At 42.8% G+C, this 19,305-nt stretch overlaps 1 protein-coding gene and 1 long non-coding RNA gene across 2 annotated transcripts in view; one reads left to right on the top strand and one right to left on the bottom strand.

The window, feature by feature from the left end:
* Window positions 1-7,117, bottom strand: part of hectd4 (HECT domain E3 ubiquitin protein ligase 4) — a 287,263-nt gene extending 280,146 nt beyond the window's left edge. Inside the window, exon 1 of the mRNA XM_078554314.1 lies at window positions 6,807-7,117. Within this exon, the coding sequence (XP_078410440.1) occupies window positions 6,807-6,977 (171 nt within the window). The 5' untranslated portion in view covers window positions 6,978-7,117. The remainder of the gene's footprint in view (window positions 1-6,806) is intronic.
* LOC144687829 (uncharacterized) overlaps window positions 1-19,305 on the top strand; it is a 701,476-nt gene that overhangs the window by 207,415 nt on the left and 474,756 nt on the right. The gene's annotated exons all lie outside the window — the stretch shown is intronic.

Here is a 19,305-nt window from a genome sequence, read left to right as displayed (position 1 = left end):
TTGAAGGGTCTGCAAAATTTTTGCTCACTATCTCAAGCAACAGGGCCTTGCCCAGATATTTGTCACATGGAAAAATGTAGATTTTTTTTAAAAATTCATATGGGTTACTTGGATTTATAGATAGAGGAATAGAATATAAAAGCAAAGATATCATGCCAGGACTTTATAAGTCACTGGTTAGGCCTCAGCTGGAGTCCGATGGATACTTCTATATCTTTCCTGAAATGTAGTACACAGAAGTATTACATAAGATGCAGATCAGGTATCTCCTCTGGTGAGTGAATCAATAACTATTGATCATGGATTCAAAAGGAAGATGAGGATTCAAATTCAAAAAGAAGATTAGATTCCATAAAGAATTTTAAAAGGGAGATACATGAGAATGAGGAATGTACAGGGTTATGGGCAAACAGCAGGGATGTGGTAAGAAGCACCACAGCTCACCATTCCAGGATCTTGAAATGCACAGATGACACCGCCCCCCACCCCCCCGCAAACTACCATAGGCTTCTTTTCTCTACTATAAACAATTGGCTTAAACTGCTATGCCCTGTCCCCTCCATGCATATTTCCAATAATATGCACAAGGAGCTCATGGACTTTTTTGTCACTAAGAAAGAGGCAATCCAACCAGCTGCCTCTGCTGTGTCCCTCCTGGTCCCCATGTTAGCAGATATTGTAAACGCTTTACTTTCAGGTGTTGTCCCTCTCCCCTTTAAATGTGCCATCATTCCCTCTCCTCAACAAACCCTTGACCCCACTGTCCTTATAAACTATCGCCCCATCTCCAACCTCTCCAAAGTCCTTAAACATGTTGTCGCCTCCCAAACCCTTTTCCATCTTGCCCAGAACTACATGCCTGAATCCTTCCAATCAGGTTTCCACCCCTGTCAAAGTACCAAAGCAGCTCAAAGTCACAAATGACATCCTATGTGACAATGACAAAGGTCTTCATCCTTCTCAATCTGTCTGCAATCTTTGATATAGTTGACCACACCATCCTCCTCCAACGCCATCAAATCATGTAGGACTGGTCTCACCTGCTTCCATTCTTATCAATCTTATCATAGCCAGAGAATCACTTGCAATGGCTTTTCTTCCTGTTCCTACACTGTTACCTCTGGCATATTTCAAGGATCTGTCCTGTGCTCCCTCCTATTTCTCATCTACATGCTGCTCCTTGACAACATCATCCAAAAGCACAGTGTTAACTTTCACACTACACTACCACCACCCCTCTCAGCTCCTCCACTGTTGCTAAGTTATCAGATTGATTGTCTGACATCCAGTATGGTGCTGGATGAGCAGAAATTTCCTCCAATTAAATATTGGGAAGAATGAAGCTATTGTTTGCAGTCCCCGCTCTAAGCTCCATTCCCTAGTTACTGACTCTATTCCTCTCCCTGGCAACAGTCTGAGACTAAGGAAGTCCGTTCACAACTTTTGGTGCAACATTTTACCTCATAATCAGCTTTCGACCTTATATTCACGTCATCACTAAGACAGCCTTTTCCACCTCCATGACTTCATCCGTCTCAGCTCATTTGCTGCCGAGAACCTCTTTCATGCCTTGGTCACATCTGGAATTGACTAATCCATGGCACTCCTGCCCAGCCTCCCACATTCTCCCCTCTGTAAACTTGGTCATCTAAAACGCTGTTGCTCATGTGTTAACTCACACCAAGGCCCTATCACCCCTGTGCTCACTGATCTACATTAGCTCCCAGTCAAAGAAAGTTTTTATTTTAAAACTGCCCCTCCCCATCTCTATATCTTCTCCAGCCCCACAATCCTCAGTGATATCTGCACTCTGCTAATTCCAGCCTCTTGCGCCTCCGACTTTAATTGCTCCAACACAAGTCAAAATATTTTTTTTTCTCCAGGGGCTCACTTTCTGATTTTCAAAGGGCTCCTTTTTCATTTTCACTAAATTCTTTATTAGGTGATGCAGTCATCAGGGTTTCCTTCTTCAGGCAGACAAGATAGAGCAAATACCAAACAGAAATACCTATAATATATAACAGCTCATCCAATCTCAAGACGAAGATTAATCAGATCAAAACAGCATGCTAACCATGTGTCAATACTAGATTAAAACCTTATTTTGCACAGTAATACTTTTGTTTAGCAACACAAAACCAGAACAGAGGGAACATGGAAAGTGGGCAACAGAAGTTTTAATTGAAATTAAAATTTCCATTATAACCAAAAATAGCAAATACTTATAAAGTTAACATTAGTTTTCCCTTTGTTTACCTTCTATTACCATCAAGACTGTGGGCGAATGCATTTGTATGAAATTACAACAGTTCATTTCAACATTTCAGCTTTCAACATTCAGTCAATGCATGTAACACAGGATGAAGTCTTTAAGTACAAACAACGGAACAAAACCTTGTTGGATTCTGTACATCATGCTTCAGTAAAAAGAGGCAAGGTGTCACCAGCCATGAGCTAAGGTTGTCCACCCTGCCACCCGAGAAGTCCTTCTTCATCGCATAAACACAATTCTCAATTTACAACAATAAACTAAGATCAGATTCATCTAAACTCCCATTTATTTGATGCATTGAAACAGAAACTATACAGGCTTAAGCAGTTTAGGTAATTTAGTAAAAGACCAAATGCATCTGCATGACACTCTTCTCATTTCCTCCCCAAACCCGCACAAAATTAAAATGTGACAGACCTTCTCTCCACTGGCTGCTGCCCCTGTTCCCAGTACAGGTGGTTCTCTGGGCCTGCAAAAAAGGTTGCCTCCATCCTTTTTCTTTTTTGTTCCTTTTTCCTAGACCTCATCTCGCTTCCAGAGGATGTCAAAAGTTCCAATCAAACTGGCTGTTGCGATTCCAGAGGATGTGGAATGTTCAAGTCAAATGGGTCATCACCTAAGATAATTCATCCAGCTCCTCCAATTACAGGTTCCCTATCTCCCATCCTTGCTGCACCTCCAATTGTAGCTTCTATCCCTGGAGGAGCAGCAAGAGCAGAAGGAGAGAAGCTCATCATTGGGGGAGCTGGAGCAGCAGCACAGGAGAGAGAGGATCTGACTGGTGGAGCAGCTCCTCATAGATTCTCTCTCCCATGCTCACTGGTCCTCCAAATAAACCGCATGCTGTTTTCCCGTTCCCTGCACCTTCAATTCTTTATGCCCAGTCCGGAGGAGCCATTATGTAAGGAACGGAGCTCATCACCCCTGTCTTTACATTTCCTCAGGCTACTGGTAGCATTTCACCCGTAGCCACCATTTATTTTAAACCTTGCTCCTCCACTGGAGACTGTCTTCAGTTGCCACAAGCTCTGAAATACCCTCCCTACACTTCTCTACCTCTCTTTCCTCCTTTACGATACTCTTTAAAACCTACCTTTTTGGACAAACTTTTGGTCATCTGACCTAATACCTCTTTATGTGGCTAGGTGTTACATTTTAATTAATAATGCTCCTGTGAAGTTGGGACATTTTATTATGTTAAAGGCATCGTACAAGTTGTTGGCTGCTCTTTCAAATAGGCAGCACAGGAACAACAGACAAATGGTCCCCTTCTGGAAAGTTTTGTTATTCAATAAACAGGATGGAACCTACACCCTAGTACTCCAAAACACAGTAATACCATCTCCACACCAATATATTCCAACAACTTAATATTAAGAGATGTTCAATTTTAAAACCCATTTTTAGTGAAAGATGTTACAAAATGGACTTTAAAAATGTTCATCGTAATGATTAAATTAATCTAAGTCTGATTACACCTTGGTGTGTAAATGGTATTGCAGTTCTCCAGTAAGAAATGTTCTATGGTTGTTTTCCAAATGTAACAATTTTCATTAAAGGCACTTGTACGCAGGCTATTTGCTCAAAACTATCACAGAATGCTTTGTTCAAATATCTGAGTGGCTGCTCAGGAAATTTCACTCATCACAATTAAGATCTGCAATAATCTAACTCCAATGAATATCATGCATGAGAGCAACAATTGTGAAATTCTATTTAACCAAATTCAGAACACAGGATAAAGCATTAAAAAAACTGAAGCATCAACTTATCAACATCCTCTTTGTTTACTGCACTAAAATTTCTTCATGGTAGCAGAACTGTGGTAACTTTCTCCTGATAACCCCACTGTAACTTGCTAGTACTTGCTGTCTATGTTCACAAAAGAAGAAAGGGGCTTTGTGAAAGGTACCAGAGAGCAACAATGAAACAAAATAACTTCCTTTAGGAGAGAAAGTGAGGGAAAGAAATTCATGGAGAGGAGTGGGAAAGCGCTTTTGTGCTGATCAAGGAACACAGTAAAGCTGTTTTATTTAAAAGGGGTTCAAGAAACATAAGATGATAGACAATCCTGAAATAACCTCAAATAAAACACTAGTCAGCATCTCTAAATATTTATGACAATTTATTCAGAAGAGAAATGGATTCTTGTAAATCAGAAGTCAATTCTAGCCTTTTTATTTTAATGCATCTCTTTACTATTTCCAGCAGCTGTGAGCACAAAGGAGCATGAAAAATGCACCTTGCTTCTCACAAGATGAAAATTATATGTATTTATTTTTTGATTGTTGGTGGCTGTGCCTTCAGCTGCCTAGGCCCTAAGTTCTAGAATACCCTCCATGCACCTCTCTTTCCACCTTCAAGACTTCTTAAAATCTACTTCTTTGTCCATGCATTTGATCGTCTAATCGAATATCTCATCAAGCTTGGTGCCATATTTTGTTTTATAACAGTCCTGTGAAGCACCTTGGGATGAGTCATTATGTTAAAGGCGCTATATAAATATAAGTTTTCGCTTTTCCTCCAATTTGTTCCCATTGCTTCCCCAAAAGTGCTGACTCAAGATGTGGCATGGCTATGGATTCCAGCAATCCCGCAGTAGCCTCATGTAAGTGGAATTCTTCAGTGGAGCTGAATTAGTAAACATCAGCTTATCCAACATTGGAAGGCAAAGATAGTTTGATTCTGTCCTCAAAGACACACATATGGGGACCATGTTTCATCAGAGTCCCGCTGCTGCTCCTTCTCCTGCCAAGCCGAGTGCTAAGGCAAATTATAACACCCTTACTGAGGCTGAATAACACTCAGACTGAAATTGAACATGCAATTTTCCTGATCTGAACAGCAATTCCAAACTGGATAGTGCATTTGTTAACTGAGCTGTTGAAGGAGACATTTAAGTCTGGGATTCTCGGGCAAACTGATGCTACATTTGATAACATGTATGATACACCCTTCCTCGAATGACACTTAAAGTAACAATGCCTTTTCATCAAAACAGAGTGCTTTCTTAAATCACTTTTTTTTAGTACTCACTTGTTATTGACAGATTGTAAGTTATTTTCCCACATTTCTTACACCAATAAATTCCACTTTCAAAAACAATCCTCTCAAATTAAACATTAATGAAATGGAAGCTTCATGTGGCAGACAGTTCCAGTGTACTTTCAGCTAGATATTTATCACAGTTGCTTTGTTTTTGAATCTTATTCCACTTTATCCATGTTTAAATCAATCAGTTGCTACGTTACCTATTTTAATTCCCTCCATACACCCCTTTTTTAAACTATTTTCCGTCTCTTGGTTTGCACAGTAATTTGCAACACCCCCTGGTTTGTTTGTGGCAAGGTTTACATAAATACTTTCACTTTTTATTCCCCACTTTTTTTTGTCATCTGACTACACAACATTGAACACTACACTGGGCCAATACAGTTCAGCTCAGGGGACATACTGATTTTATTTAATTGTATTGGAACCTATTTCTCGCCAACGATATCTAGCTCGTTAAAAACCTGCGTCACACCATGCGGATCGATCACAACATGCAAAAGGTATTCGATTTAATATCCATCTCATCCTTTCGATGAATTATAAAAAACATTCTCAAAAGCAATAAGAATTTTGCATGGTTTTCAATCTTGTCTATTTCCGATTATATAACACTCACGCGAATTAAACCCCAACCTCGGATCAATTATTTAATTATATAAATATGTTTTACGGCGTCTCCTCCATCTCCCTACATTTTATTTCAGATTTACCCTTGGTGGCCGCTCAACTGCACATATATGATTCCCCCTCCACTCATTTAAAAAGCTTACGAGAGGGACAGCGACATAGGCTGGAGAAAATCGTACAACACATACAAATAAATGGAGCAAGTGCTTAGTGCGATTAAAAAGCTACAATCAAGATGGGGTTTATTTTTAGTTCTGGGATATCCACGAGTTACAACAACCCTATCACTGACACCCTGGATATATTGATACCCACAGAGATAAACATTTCTATTTTACACATTTGAGATTATCTGACCTGGTCGCTCTGCTCCATCCTGCCGAGACCCCACCGCCTCTCATTTTACAGACCGTGTGTTATTCCTCAGCCTCTCTATTCGCTTTTACCTTGGGGAGGGGACTGGGTCAGCACGAGTCCGGTCTCAGGCAGCCCAGTCGCTCCAAGGGAATAAAGGGGCGGGGGTCTGTCACCGCATTAAAGCCGCTCAACCAGGCTCTTGTTTCTCAGTGACTGAATGGGAGATCGTCATGACCTCAATTAGTCCCCCAGTCCAGGATGAGGTGATCTGACATTCGGAGTAAAGCTCCTCCACAGGAACGTTTTATTAATTTTAGTAATTGTCTCCATCTTGTTCGCAGTCGTTAAGACTGCGTCAAAGCCCGGGAGTGGTTGGTACCTGGGACCGATCAGGGAGGGTCTGTCAGTGGATTGCAGCATTTCCCAGGCTCGCGGTTCCGCGTTAAACAGACAGATAGGCAAGAACTACAGGTCCCGGGGGGGGGGGGGGGCTCACCTCCTGCTCGTTCTCCCCTGGCTCGGCTGATACCCCGATCTCAGTTGGCAGTTCCACCAGGTCGGTCACTCTGATCAGCCCGTCGTGCAGGAAAAGCGTCTCCTCTTTCACCGAGAGCCACTGGGCCGAGTCGGCCGCAGCAGCGGCCGCCGCTGCAGCCGCCGCCGCCATGGCTCCCGAGGGCCGGCGCCAACACACGGACAGCGCGCTGCCGCCTCACGCCGCCGCCATTGCAACCTGCCGCTCTCTTCAGCCCCAGTAGGGAAATGTTTATAATAGAGAGAGAGAGAGAGGGAAGGGAAAGAAAACCCCGGCAACCAGAGGGAGGGGTTGGGGGGGGGGGGGGGGGGGTGAGGGGGAAAGAGGAGGAGGAGGAAAGCGGGCGGGGCTGGGGGAGCTCAAACACCGTCAACCCCTCCAAGAAAAATTGCCGAGAGAGCGGGGGAGGAGAGGGCTGCAGGCGGCTGCTGGGACGGGGCTGGGTCTTGGTACCTCACTCAGTGACAGTCGGAGCGGCGCCGCTTTCACACCAGCGGCCGTCAGCGCTCACACTGACGCCATATTGGACAGATAAGGGACAGTCCCCAAAATGCACCGCGTCACGCACGGCGGCGCGCACAGCCGGCAATCCACCAGCAGGGGGCAATACCCAGTGAGGGCTCTTCCACCAAGGTGGGCATCACCAGCTCCCTCCACTGGGGAAAGGCTGCACCCAAGGTTTCGGGCATGGGGGGGGGCGGATCATACGTGGGAGGGAGCGGCAATTCATGGTGGGCACGGCTTCGCATGGAAAAATCCATCGAGCGCTTGAGTGTGGAAACCAAGGGAAATCCTTGGGCAGCAGCCACACCGAGAGAAACTACACCCGCGAGTAGTTCATTGCTGCATAAGAAGGGCACTTTTTCAGGTCAGAGATACAAGCAGATGGGGGAATCCAGAAGGGGACATACTAATGGGGTACTCCATTAGAGAGCTGCACCAAGGGCGAACCATATAAGAGCTGGGAAATCAAAGTAGATGGGTATTTTTTTTAAAAGAAGGAATCCATGGGAAGGGGTATATATTAGATTACCAATCCCCCAGGAATTGGGGCAAAGACTCAGAGGAAATTCACAGCAAAAGAGAAGCATACACCAGGGGCCAACCCGTAGGGAAAGTAGAGGCAATCCACAAAGAAAGGCTTACATCAAAGAACAATTCAAAGACAGAGGAGAACAATACATGGAGGGTTGCATTGGAGATAATCCCTGAGGAGAGAGGTGTTCATAGCAAGACCGTGTACCACCAAATAAGTAGAATTGACACACCAAGGCAGTCCACTAGAAACACAAGAAAGCAATCAACAGAGAGACGGAGGGAGGGGCGGGGCAAATCACAAAACATTTTGCAGGGAAATGGATAAAACAAAGAAAAATAGGCATATTCCACCATGGGAATAAAATAAAACAAACAATTGTGGGTGTTATCAGGAATGTACAGTGCTGGGATAGTGAACAATTGCTGGATCCTGATCACTAGTTTAGTTGTACTAATGGGTCCGTGTTGCACTCTTGTTTCAGGATGACCAAGTTGGTAGCATAGACAGAGTAGATCAGCAGACAGCTCTTATGTAGAACACATTCTATTTATTTACAAAGGAACTCAGCAGTTACATGTGTACTTACAACTCAAACTCTGTCTCTGCATTACAGGCTCTAACTATAGACTTCTCCTACTGACTACTAAGGTAGCCTGCGCTACTCTTCTATTGGATACTAAGATCATGTGATCTTCCATTATAACATTCTTCTTAAAGGTATATTACACATCAAATGACCACCTCCCCTTTTGCTCAGAAATACTTTTTGCAGTTACAATACAATTTTTCTCAAAATATATTATTTACACAGATAAATACTTTAAAAATCCAGTCTCTCTGGGGGTTTCCTTATGCATGTAAAGCTCTACAGCTTCAGATGTTTTGTCAGGAACCTCCTTTTCTGATGTTATCCGAACATAAGGTTCTTCGGTGGGCGCCTGCAAATCTGTTTCCTCAACTCTTGCAGGCACAGCGTAACCTTCAGATACATCTGTACTCAGTTGAGTTCTCTCAACAGGAGGTGTTGACGCAGTCGTGAAAACTGGAGGAATCTTTGTTTCTGATACTTTGTTTCTCTCCTCCTTATATGATCTATATGTCTCTGTACGACTCGGTCTTCCACTTTCACTTGGTAAGAAAGAGGTCCAGTCACTGAACTTATTTCACCTGATAACCACCTGGGTCCTTCTCCAAAATTTTTCACATATATCATCTCTCCCAAGGTAAACTTTCTGTCGTGACTATGTCAGTCATGTCCAGTTTTTTGACTTCCCTGACTCCTTTCCACCTTCCCCCCTAAATTTGGCATTATTAAGCTCAATCTCGTTCTGAGATGGTGTTTCATCAACAATTCTGCAGGTGTGACACCTGTTGTCGTGTGAGCGGTGCTCCTATAATGGAAAAGAAAACGTGCTAGCTTGGTCACAATGGAGTCTCCGTTAATTTCTTCATGCCAGTTTTGAATGTTTGAACCGGTCTCTTGGCCAGTCCATTCAAAGAAGGGTGGTACAGTGAAGTTTTTAGATGAGTGATACCATTGAGGCTGATAAACCGTTGAAACTCAGCACTCGTAAATGCCATGCAGTTATCTGATACGACCACTTCTGGTAGTCCGTTGATGGCAAAACGTTGACGTAGCTTGTCAAATGTAGCAGAAGATGTTTGTAACTTCACCTCATATATGTCCATCCTTTTTGAGTGAGCATCAACAATAAGGAGAAACATTGTTCCCATAAAAGATCTCACATCGTCAATATATAATTGTACCCATGGCCTTCCTGGCCACTCCCAAGGGTGTAACGGAGCTGTTGGAGGTAACTTTTCCACTTGCTGACACTGCATACAGCTTCTCACTAAGCTCTCTATTTCTCCATCCATTCCAGGCCACCATAGGTAGCTGCATGCTATGGCCTTCATTTGAGAAATTCCTGCATGTGCACTATGTAGTTCTGTTAACAAAAGCTTTTGTCCTTTTGGAGGAACAATCACTCAAGCTTCCCACGATAATATACCATCCTGGCTGGTTATTTCATATCTTCTGTGAAAATATGGTTTCATTTCAGCAGATTCCTGCTCTTGTGACCAACCGTGAAGAACTTGTTCTTGCACTTTGGATAAGACTGGTCCAATCTCTGATCTGTCTAGCACATACTGGTGATGAATCTAAGAAGTTCAATAATAAAACAAGTTCTTGAGGAACTGGAACATCCTCATCATTTTCTTTCAAAGGCAAACGACCAAGTGCACCAATATTTGCAATCTGATTTCCAGACCTGTGGATGAAAGTATACTCATACACTGCCAGAATCAATGCCCATCTCTGTATTCGTGCTGAGGTTATAGGTGGTATAGTCTTGTCCTTGCTGAACAATCCTGGCAAAGGCTTGTGGTCCGAAACAATAGCAAAATGACAACCGTGTACATACTGGTGAAATTTCTTGACACCAAAGATGAATGATAAGCTTTCTTTTTCTATCTGTGAGTACCCCTTTTCCGCTGTGTTGAGCGTTATTGATACATATCCAATAGGTCGTTCTGATTCATCGTCCATTTGATGGGAGAGCACTGTTCCCACTCCATATGGTGATGCGTCACATGTCAAAACTAACTCTTTTCTTTGGTCAAATGTACTAAATGGATGAGTATACCAGTCGTTCCACCTTTGTGAAGGCTTCTTTCTGTGGTGTTTGCCAAGACCAATGTTGATTTTTCTTGAGTAAGTGATACAGTAGTGCCAGTTCTGTCGACAAGAAACACCCATAGTAATTGATCAAATCAAGAATGATTTGAGCTCAGAGGTGTTCTTTGGCGTTGGTGCCTCTCTAATGGCTCTCACTTTTTCCTTAACCGGGTGGAGGCCCTGTGAATCTACCCCGTGACCGAAATAAATTATCTCTTTCGCTTGGAACGTTCTTTTCTTTTTTTAAACACACTCCCACCTGTGAAAAACGTTCCAAAACTTCTTCCAAGTTTGCCAAATGCTCCTTTTCAGTGAGTCCTGTCACGAGAACATCATCTAAATAAACTACAATGTGAGGCAATCCCTGCAGTAAACCTTCCATTGTTCTCTGGGACATGGCGCATGCTGAGGATACACCAAATGGCAAACAGGTATATTGGTACAACCCTTTATGTGTATTAATTGTTACAAATTTCTGGGAGGCCTTCTCTAACTCCAATTGTTGATAAGAATGACTCATATCAAGCTTCATGTAGGCGGTTCCACCCGCCAGCTTAGCATACTAGTCTTCAATTTTTGGCATAGGGTGTCTATCCAACTTAGCCACTTTATTAACAGTCAATTTGTAGGCTCCACAAATTCAAACGCTTTGGTCAGGTTTAAGTACGGGGACGATCGGCGCTGCCCATTCTGAGAAATGCAAAGGTTGGAAACTCCCAGGTTCTCTAATCGATCCAATTTGACATCTACCTTTTCCTGAATTGCTTAAGGTACTGGTCCTGCCTTCATAAATCGGCGGGGTAGCGTCTGGATCCACATGAATTTTTGCTTGTAGCCCCTAGATCTTCCCGAGTTCATTTTGGAAAACTGTGGTGTATTTTTTGTAGTAGCTCAGGTAGCCCACTGGCTCTCATTTAGAAGATCTCAATCCAATTCAATTTAATTTCTTTCAACCAGTTTCATCCAAAGAGGCGTGGCCCCTCACTTGCTACCACCATCAAGAGTAATTTTACTAATTGACTTCCGTACTGTACAGTAACCCTGCTTATGCCTTTGATTTTGATGCCTTCTCCCGTGAAAGTTTTCAATTTGGCATCTGTTTCTTCCAAATTTAATTTACATTCTCCATAATTCAGGCATTTGAAGGTATGTTCCCCTATAACCGTAGTGGATGCTCCTGTGTCCACCTCCATTCTGATAGGCCTGTCATTCACCCTTACTGTTACATAGATAAGTTCTGTTCTTCCTACCTTGAAATTATACAACAAATAAATATTTGAATCTTTACTTCAGGCTCTTCTACGTTATGGATCTCACAAGGTTTTTTCTTTTGATTGAAAATCTGCCTGATTCTATCCTTGCAATTTCTTATGAGGTGTCCATTTCGATGACAGTAAAAACGTTCAATTTTTTTAAATTTCCATTCATTACAAGATTGTCTGCTTCCACCTTTGTTACCATTATTCCATGTTTCCGCTGCTAAGTCTGTCTGAAAGCAGTGGCTTCTTCCCGCTATTTCCAGCATCCGCAGTAGTTTTTTGTTTTCATCAAAGCTGTGTGTTTTCGCGCCCTTTTTGGCTGGGCTTCCTGCCCAACATGGAGGACGGCGCCATTTTGCACCCCTGTCTGGCTTTCAAGTCCCTCATTGTGCTTTCCATGGCCAATGCTATTTCTAGCGCCTTCTGAAAATCCAAATTTGTTTCAGACAGTAATCTCTTCTGAATTGTATCTTCATTTATACCACACACCAAACGATCTCTAAGCATATCATTTATAGATGTACCAAACTCGCAATATTCTGTTAACTATTTCAGACTTGCCACATAACAAGTAACTGTCTCCCTGGGACTCTATTTCTTGAATTAAATTTGAACCGTTGTATAGTTACCGAGGGCTTGGGCTGGTAATGACTCTCCACAAAGTCATTGAAACTTTTCAAATCCGGGGCACTGGGTGCCGTCAAACTTCGAATTAATCCATAGGTCTTACTCCCACACTTGGATAAGAAGGTTGCTCGTCTCTTCTTCTCCCCGGCAATGTCGTTAGCTTGGAAATTGAACGCGAGGCGTTCAACATATGAGACCAATCGTCTGCAGTTGGATCAAAAGAATCAATTCTTCCAAACTGCGGCATGCTTCGAAGGGACTACGTCGACGATTAGGATGGAAATTCTACTTACAACTACCATGTGAGGTATGACCCGATTTTGGTTCACTTGATTTCCTTCCTTGCTTTTCTCCCATTTTTTCTCTCGTCACCAGTTTGTTGGATCCTGGTCACTAGTTTAGTTGGACTAATGGATCCGTGTTGCACGCTTGTTTCGGGATGACTAAGTTGGTAGCATAGACAGAGTAGATCAGCAGACAGCTCTTATGTAGAACACATTCCATTTATTTACAAAGGAACTCAATAGTTACACTTGTGTGCTTACAACGCAAACTCTGTCTGTACATAACTCTAGACTTCTCCTACTGACTACTAAGGTAGCCTGCGCTACTCTTCTATTGGATACTAAGATCATGTGATCTTCCATTATAACGTGCTTCTTAAAGTTACATTACACATCAGATTACCACAGCAATAGAATGAATTTACATCATTTCCAAGGTGTTCATAACTTTAAATTTCTCCTATAAATCAAGATCAGGTTTCACAATAGTGTCACATACTTTTTTGACATTACCAGGAGATGTATGCACTGCCTAGCGAGGATCAGTTATAAGCACAAACGCTGGGGATCACATTAGGAATATGCACATATGCAATGCCAGGAATACACAATACTGGAAGCAACACAGGAAAATCACCACCATGGGCAGTGGCATTAATGTACACTAGCTGGGACAAAGTAGCTTTCTACACAACTGGGCCAATAACATGAATATAGACTAATAGCAGGAAATACACAAGTTGATGCAAAGGCAGTGATATATGCTGTCACGGACAAAAGGAGGAATAACCTATTGTTAAAATAGGAATATGACCCATGAATATCCTGAGGGACATACTTTATTGAGGAAGCAATAGTAGGAATGTATAACACTTGTAATGGTGGCATTACAGCATTGAAGGAAACAGAAGATATATACTATTATGACTCAGCCGATGGTAAAGGCTGAGTTGTTCAAATATCAGAGGGAAACTTGGATCAATTGTCATAATCCATTTTTGCAATATGTAATTTCGAGGTGCAGACTTTGAATTCAGTAGGAATAATACCACCGAGTCTCGTGGTTTTTATATAAAACTAAATTAAACATTTATTAATTTAACAACAAATTAAACACATACACATGGCTACAAATTACTACTATAATAACTTTTTAACAAATCCCCAAATTAATCACTCCCAGGCAAATCCCCACCAAGGCAACAGTAACCCATAGACTTTAAATTAGAGACCAGGCAAAGTACATTTGACCCTATGAATTCCAAATAAGTTCTTTTGCAAATTGGTTGAAGGCATACAGGCTGGTTAGGTCTTAAATGCCTCTACCCTACATACACAAACTCCTTTCTTCATATAGCTAGCTTTCCCTTTGAATGTAAATTTTCCATTGTATCACTAGGTCTTTTGAACTTCAGCTCTTCCAACAATAAAACCCCTTTCATAGCACCAACTTTATTAGTAAGCTGAAAAATAAACGCATTGTTTGGCTTCTTCTAGCTAGGTGCAAGTTTTTATTCACAGTCTTGAATAGTTTGTTCACCAAATGCAAATGAACACTTTACCTTACTGTTCTCCTTACTGTTCACCCAATTAACATCTCAAAACTACTATACATCAAAGTACCCAGGCTAGCTGGTTTTACTTCAATGAAGACACACACAGACACACCACCTAGACACAGATCCCCACTAGAACTGTATTTAAAAAAAAGTTTCCAATAACATTATACACATTAATATCTCTTCATCACATATATAAATATGTATACACGCACTAATGGGGACACAAGAACATAAGCAATAGGAACAGGGGTAGACCATGTGGCCCTTTGCGCCTGCTCCACCATTTAATACGGTTGTGGCTAATCTTGGGTTTCAACTCCACTTTCCTGCCCACTCCCCATATCCCTTGATTCCCTGAGAGACCAAAAATCTGTCTATTCCAGCATTAAAGGTATTCAATGACAGAGCATCCACTATCCTCCAGGGTGGAGAATTCCAAAGATGCACATCCCTTTGACTGAAGTAATTTATCCTCACCTCAGTCCTAAATGATCAGCCATTTATCCTGAGACTGTGCCCCAGTGTTTTAGATTCTCTGACCAGCAGAAACAACCTCTCAGACCTCTTAAGAATTTTGTATGCTTCAATGAGATTGCCTCTCATTCATCTAAACTCCAGAGAATACAGGCCCAATTTACTCAGCCCTTCAGCTGAGGAAAACCCCCACATCCCAGGGATCAATTTAGTGAAACTTCACTGTACCAACTCCAATGCAAGTATATCCTTTCTTAAATGTGGAGACCAAAACTGCGCACAGTAACCAGAACTGCACACAGCAACCAAAATTGCACATTGTACAATAAGAGGAATAGGGACAATAGGAAGAATTGCCAGGTAGATATACTTTAAGGAGTAATGGGGAATTTACTAAAGCAGTATTTAGAGGTGTATACTATGGAGGGAAATATGCATTGCAATAGGAGGTATAAAAGATATAGCAGAGGACCAATAGGTAATACATCGAGGGGGAATATAATGCACAACAAGCAATAAGGAAAACCTACTATCGTGAACAAAATGTAGGTAAATGTAGTACAATGCACTACAGGATCAATGGAGGAATAACATCTCACACCACATAAGGCTATGGGAATACATCAAAGAGGGAGTAGAAAATATAACACTGAGAGGGAAGGGAACATGTTACAGGGGCAATAGGGAAAATATCACTGGAAGTCATAGGGATGTATCTCATGAGACAATAAAAATGAGAGCTGTAAGGAATAAAGAACAAACTGGACAATAGAGAACATAATGTGGGGCAGAGGTAACAAACACACAGGGAAAAGAGAGATGTGCCACAGTGGGCAATGATGTCAGAGGATGGTGGTGTTAGGATGCTGGTCACTGAAAGTCACGATAAGTAAAATACAGCAGTACTATTTACATGGTGTAAAATGAATAACAAGCAATTGTACTATGAGAATGTGGAACATAGAGAGCTATTTTGTTAGTTTACAATGCAGGCTGTCTGTCTTAGTTCAAAATCACTAAACTCAAATTATCTGATCAGGGAGGTGGTGGCATAGTGGCATTGTTACTGGACTAATAATTCAGAGACCCAGGATAATGTCTTGTGGACTAGGGTTCAAATCCGACCACAGCAGATGGTGAAATTTGAACTCAATAAAAATAATGATAACCATGAAACAATTGTTGTAAAAACCCACCTGGTTCACTAATGCCCTTTAAGGAAGGAAATCTGCTGTCCTTACCTGGTCTGGCCTACATGTGACTCCACACCAATGTGGTTGACTCCTAAATGGCCTAGCAAGCCACTCAGTTGTATCAAACTGCTAATAAGCCTAAAAGGAATGAAACCAGACCCAGCATCAACCTAGGCACCGGAAACCATAACCGCAAACTCAGCCCTGTCGACCCTGCAAAGCCCTCCTTACTAACACCTGGAGGCTAGTGCCAAAATTGGGATAGCTGCCTCACAGACTAGTCAAGCAGCAGCCTGACATAGTCATACTCATGGAATCATACCATACAGAGAATGTCCCAGATATCACCATCCCTGAGTATGTCCTATCCCACTGGCAGGATAGACCCAGCAGAGGTGGCGGCACAGTGGTATACATTCAGGAAGGAGTTAACTTGGGAGTCCTGAACATCGACTCTGTGTCATCGAAGTCTCATGGCATCAGGTCAAACATGGGCAAGAAAACCTCCTGCTGATTACCATATACCGCACCCCCCTCAGCTGATGAATCAGTGCTCCTCCATGTTGAACACCACTTGGAGGAAACACTGAGGGTGGCAAGGGTGCAGAATGTACTCTGGGTTGGGAACTTCAATGTCCATCACCAAGAGTGGCTCGGGAGCACCAGTAGAGACTAAGCTGGCTGAGTCCTAAAGGACATAGCTGCTAGACTGGGTCTGCAGCAAGTGGTGAGGGAACCAACAAGAGGGAAAATCATACTTGGCCTAATCCTCACCAACTTGCCTGCCGCAGATGCATCTGCTCATGATAGTATCAGTTGGAGTGACCACCGCACAGTCCTTGTGGAGACAAAATTCGGTCTTTGAATTGAGTATACGGTCTATTGTATTGTGTGGCACCACCACCGTGCTAAAAGGGATAGATATCTAGCAACTCAAGGCTGGGCAACCATGAGGCAGTGTGGGCCATCAGCAATGGCAGAATTGAACTCAACCACAATCTGTAACCTCATGGCCCAGCATATCCCCCACTCTACCATTACCACAAAGCCAGGGGATCAATCCTGGTTCAATGAAGAGTGCATGGCAGGAGCAGCACCAGGCATATCTAAAAATGAGGTGTCAACCTGGTGAAGCTACAACACAAGACTACTTGCGCACTGAACAGCATAAGCAGCAAATAATAGACAGAGCTAAGCAATTCCACAACCTACGGATCAGATCTAAGATCTGCAATCCTGCCACGTCCAGTTGTGAATGGTGGTGGACAATTAAACAACTCACTGGAGGAGGAGCCTCCACAAATATCCCCATCCTTAATGATGGGGGAGCCGACCACATCAGTGCAAAAGATAAGGCTGAAGCATTTGCAACAGTCTTCAGCCAGAAGTGCCAAGTGAATGATCCATCTCAGCCTCCTCTGCAGACCCCCAGCATCAGAGATGCCAGTCTTCAGCCAATTCGATTCTCTCCACGTGATATCAAGAAACGGCTGAAGGCACTGAATACTGCAAAGTCCATGGTCCCTGACAATATCCCAGCAATAGTACTGAAGATGTGCTCCAGACTTGCTACACCCCTAGCCAAGCTGTTCTGGTACAGTTACAACATTGGCAATGTGGAAAATTGCCCAGGTATGTCCTATACACAAAAAGCAGGACAAATCCAACCCGGCCAATTACCGCCCCATCAGTCTACTCTCGATCATCAGTGAAGTGATGGAAGGGGTCATCAAAGGGGTTATCAACAGTGCAATCAAGTGGCACTTGCTTCGTAATAACCTGCTCACTGATGCTCAATTTGGATTCTGCCAGGGCCACTCAGCTCCTGACCTAATTACAACATTGGTTCAAACAAAGACAAAAGAGCTGAACTCTTGAGGTGAGGTGAAAATGACAGCCCTTGACATCAAGCAGCATTTGATCGAGTGTGGCATCAAGGAGCCCTAGCAAAATTGGAGTCAATGAGAATCGGGGGAAAACTCTTCGTTGATTGAAATCATACCTAGCACAAAGGAAGATGGTTGTGGGTGTTGGAGGTCAATCATTTCAGTTCTAGGACATCACTGCAGGAGTTCCTCAGGGTACTGTCCTAGGCCCAACCATCTTCAACTGCTTCATCAATGACCTTCTTTCCATCATAAGATCAGAAGTCGGGATGTTCGCTGATGATTGCACAATGTTCAACACCATTCGCTATTCCTCAGATACTGAAGCAGTCCATGTCCAAATGCAGTAAAGACCTGGACAATATCCAGGCTTGGGCTGACAAGTGGCAAGTAACATGCACGCCACACAAGTGCCACCTAATGGCCATCTCCAACAAAAGACAATCTAACCATCACCCCCTGACATTGAATGGCATTATCATCGCTGAATCTCCCACTATCCACATCCTGGTATGTGGATTATCATTGACCAGAAATTGAACTGGACTATACATGTAAATACTGTGGCTACAAGAGCATATCAGAGGCTAGAATCCTGTGGCAAGTAACTCACCTCCTGACTTCCCAAAGCCTGTCCACCACCTGCAAGGCACAAGTCAGGTATGTGATGAAAACGCCCCACTTGCCTGGATGAGTGCAGCTCCCACAACACTCAAGAAGTTTGACACCATCCAAGACAAAGTAGCCCACCTGATTGGCACCCCATCCACAAGCATTTACTCCCTCCACCACCAACGCACAGTGACAGCAGTGTGTACCAGCTACAAGATGCACTGCAGGAACTCACCAAGCGTCCTTAGACAGCACCTTCCAAACCCACAATTGCTACCATCTAGAATGACAAGGGTAGCAGATAGATGGGAACACCACCACCTGGAAGTTCCCCTCCAAGCCACTCACCATCTTGACTTGGAAATATATTGCTGTTCCTTCACTGTCACTGGGTGAAAATCCTGGAACCAGTGGATGTACTGTACTTAGATTTCCAGAAGGCATTTGATAAAGTGCCACATCAAAGGTAATTGCAGAAAATAAAAGTTCATGGTGTAGGGGGTGGATGGTGGATGGATAGAAGATTGGCTGGCTAACAGGAAGCAGAGAGTTGGCATAAATGGGTCTTTTTCTGATTGGCAGGATGTGACGAGTGGTGTGCCACAGGGATTAGTTCTGGGGCCTCAACTTTTTACAATTTATATAAAAGACTTGGATAAAGGAACCGAAGGAATGGTAGCTAAATTTGCTAATGAAACAAAGATAGATAGGAAAGTAAATGGTGAAGAGGACATAAGGAGGCTACAAATTGACATAGATAGGTTAAATGAGTGTGCAAAGATCTGACAAATGGATTATGATGTGGGCAAATGTGAAATTGTTCATTTTGGCAGGAAAAATAAAA

The sequence above is a fragment of the Cetorhinus maximus genome, chromosome 12, assembly GCF_964194155.1.
Source record: "Cetorhinus maximus chromosome 12, sCetMax3.hap1.1, whole genome shotgun sequence".
NCBI lineage: Eukaryota > Metazoa > Chordata > Chondrichthyes > Lamniformes > Cetorhinidae > Cetorhinus > Cetorhinus maximus.
The sequence above is the reverse complement of the archived record's forward strand: the minus strand, read 5'-3'. Positions and strand labels throughout refer to the sequence as shown.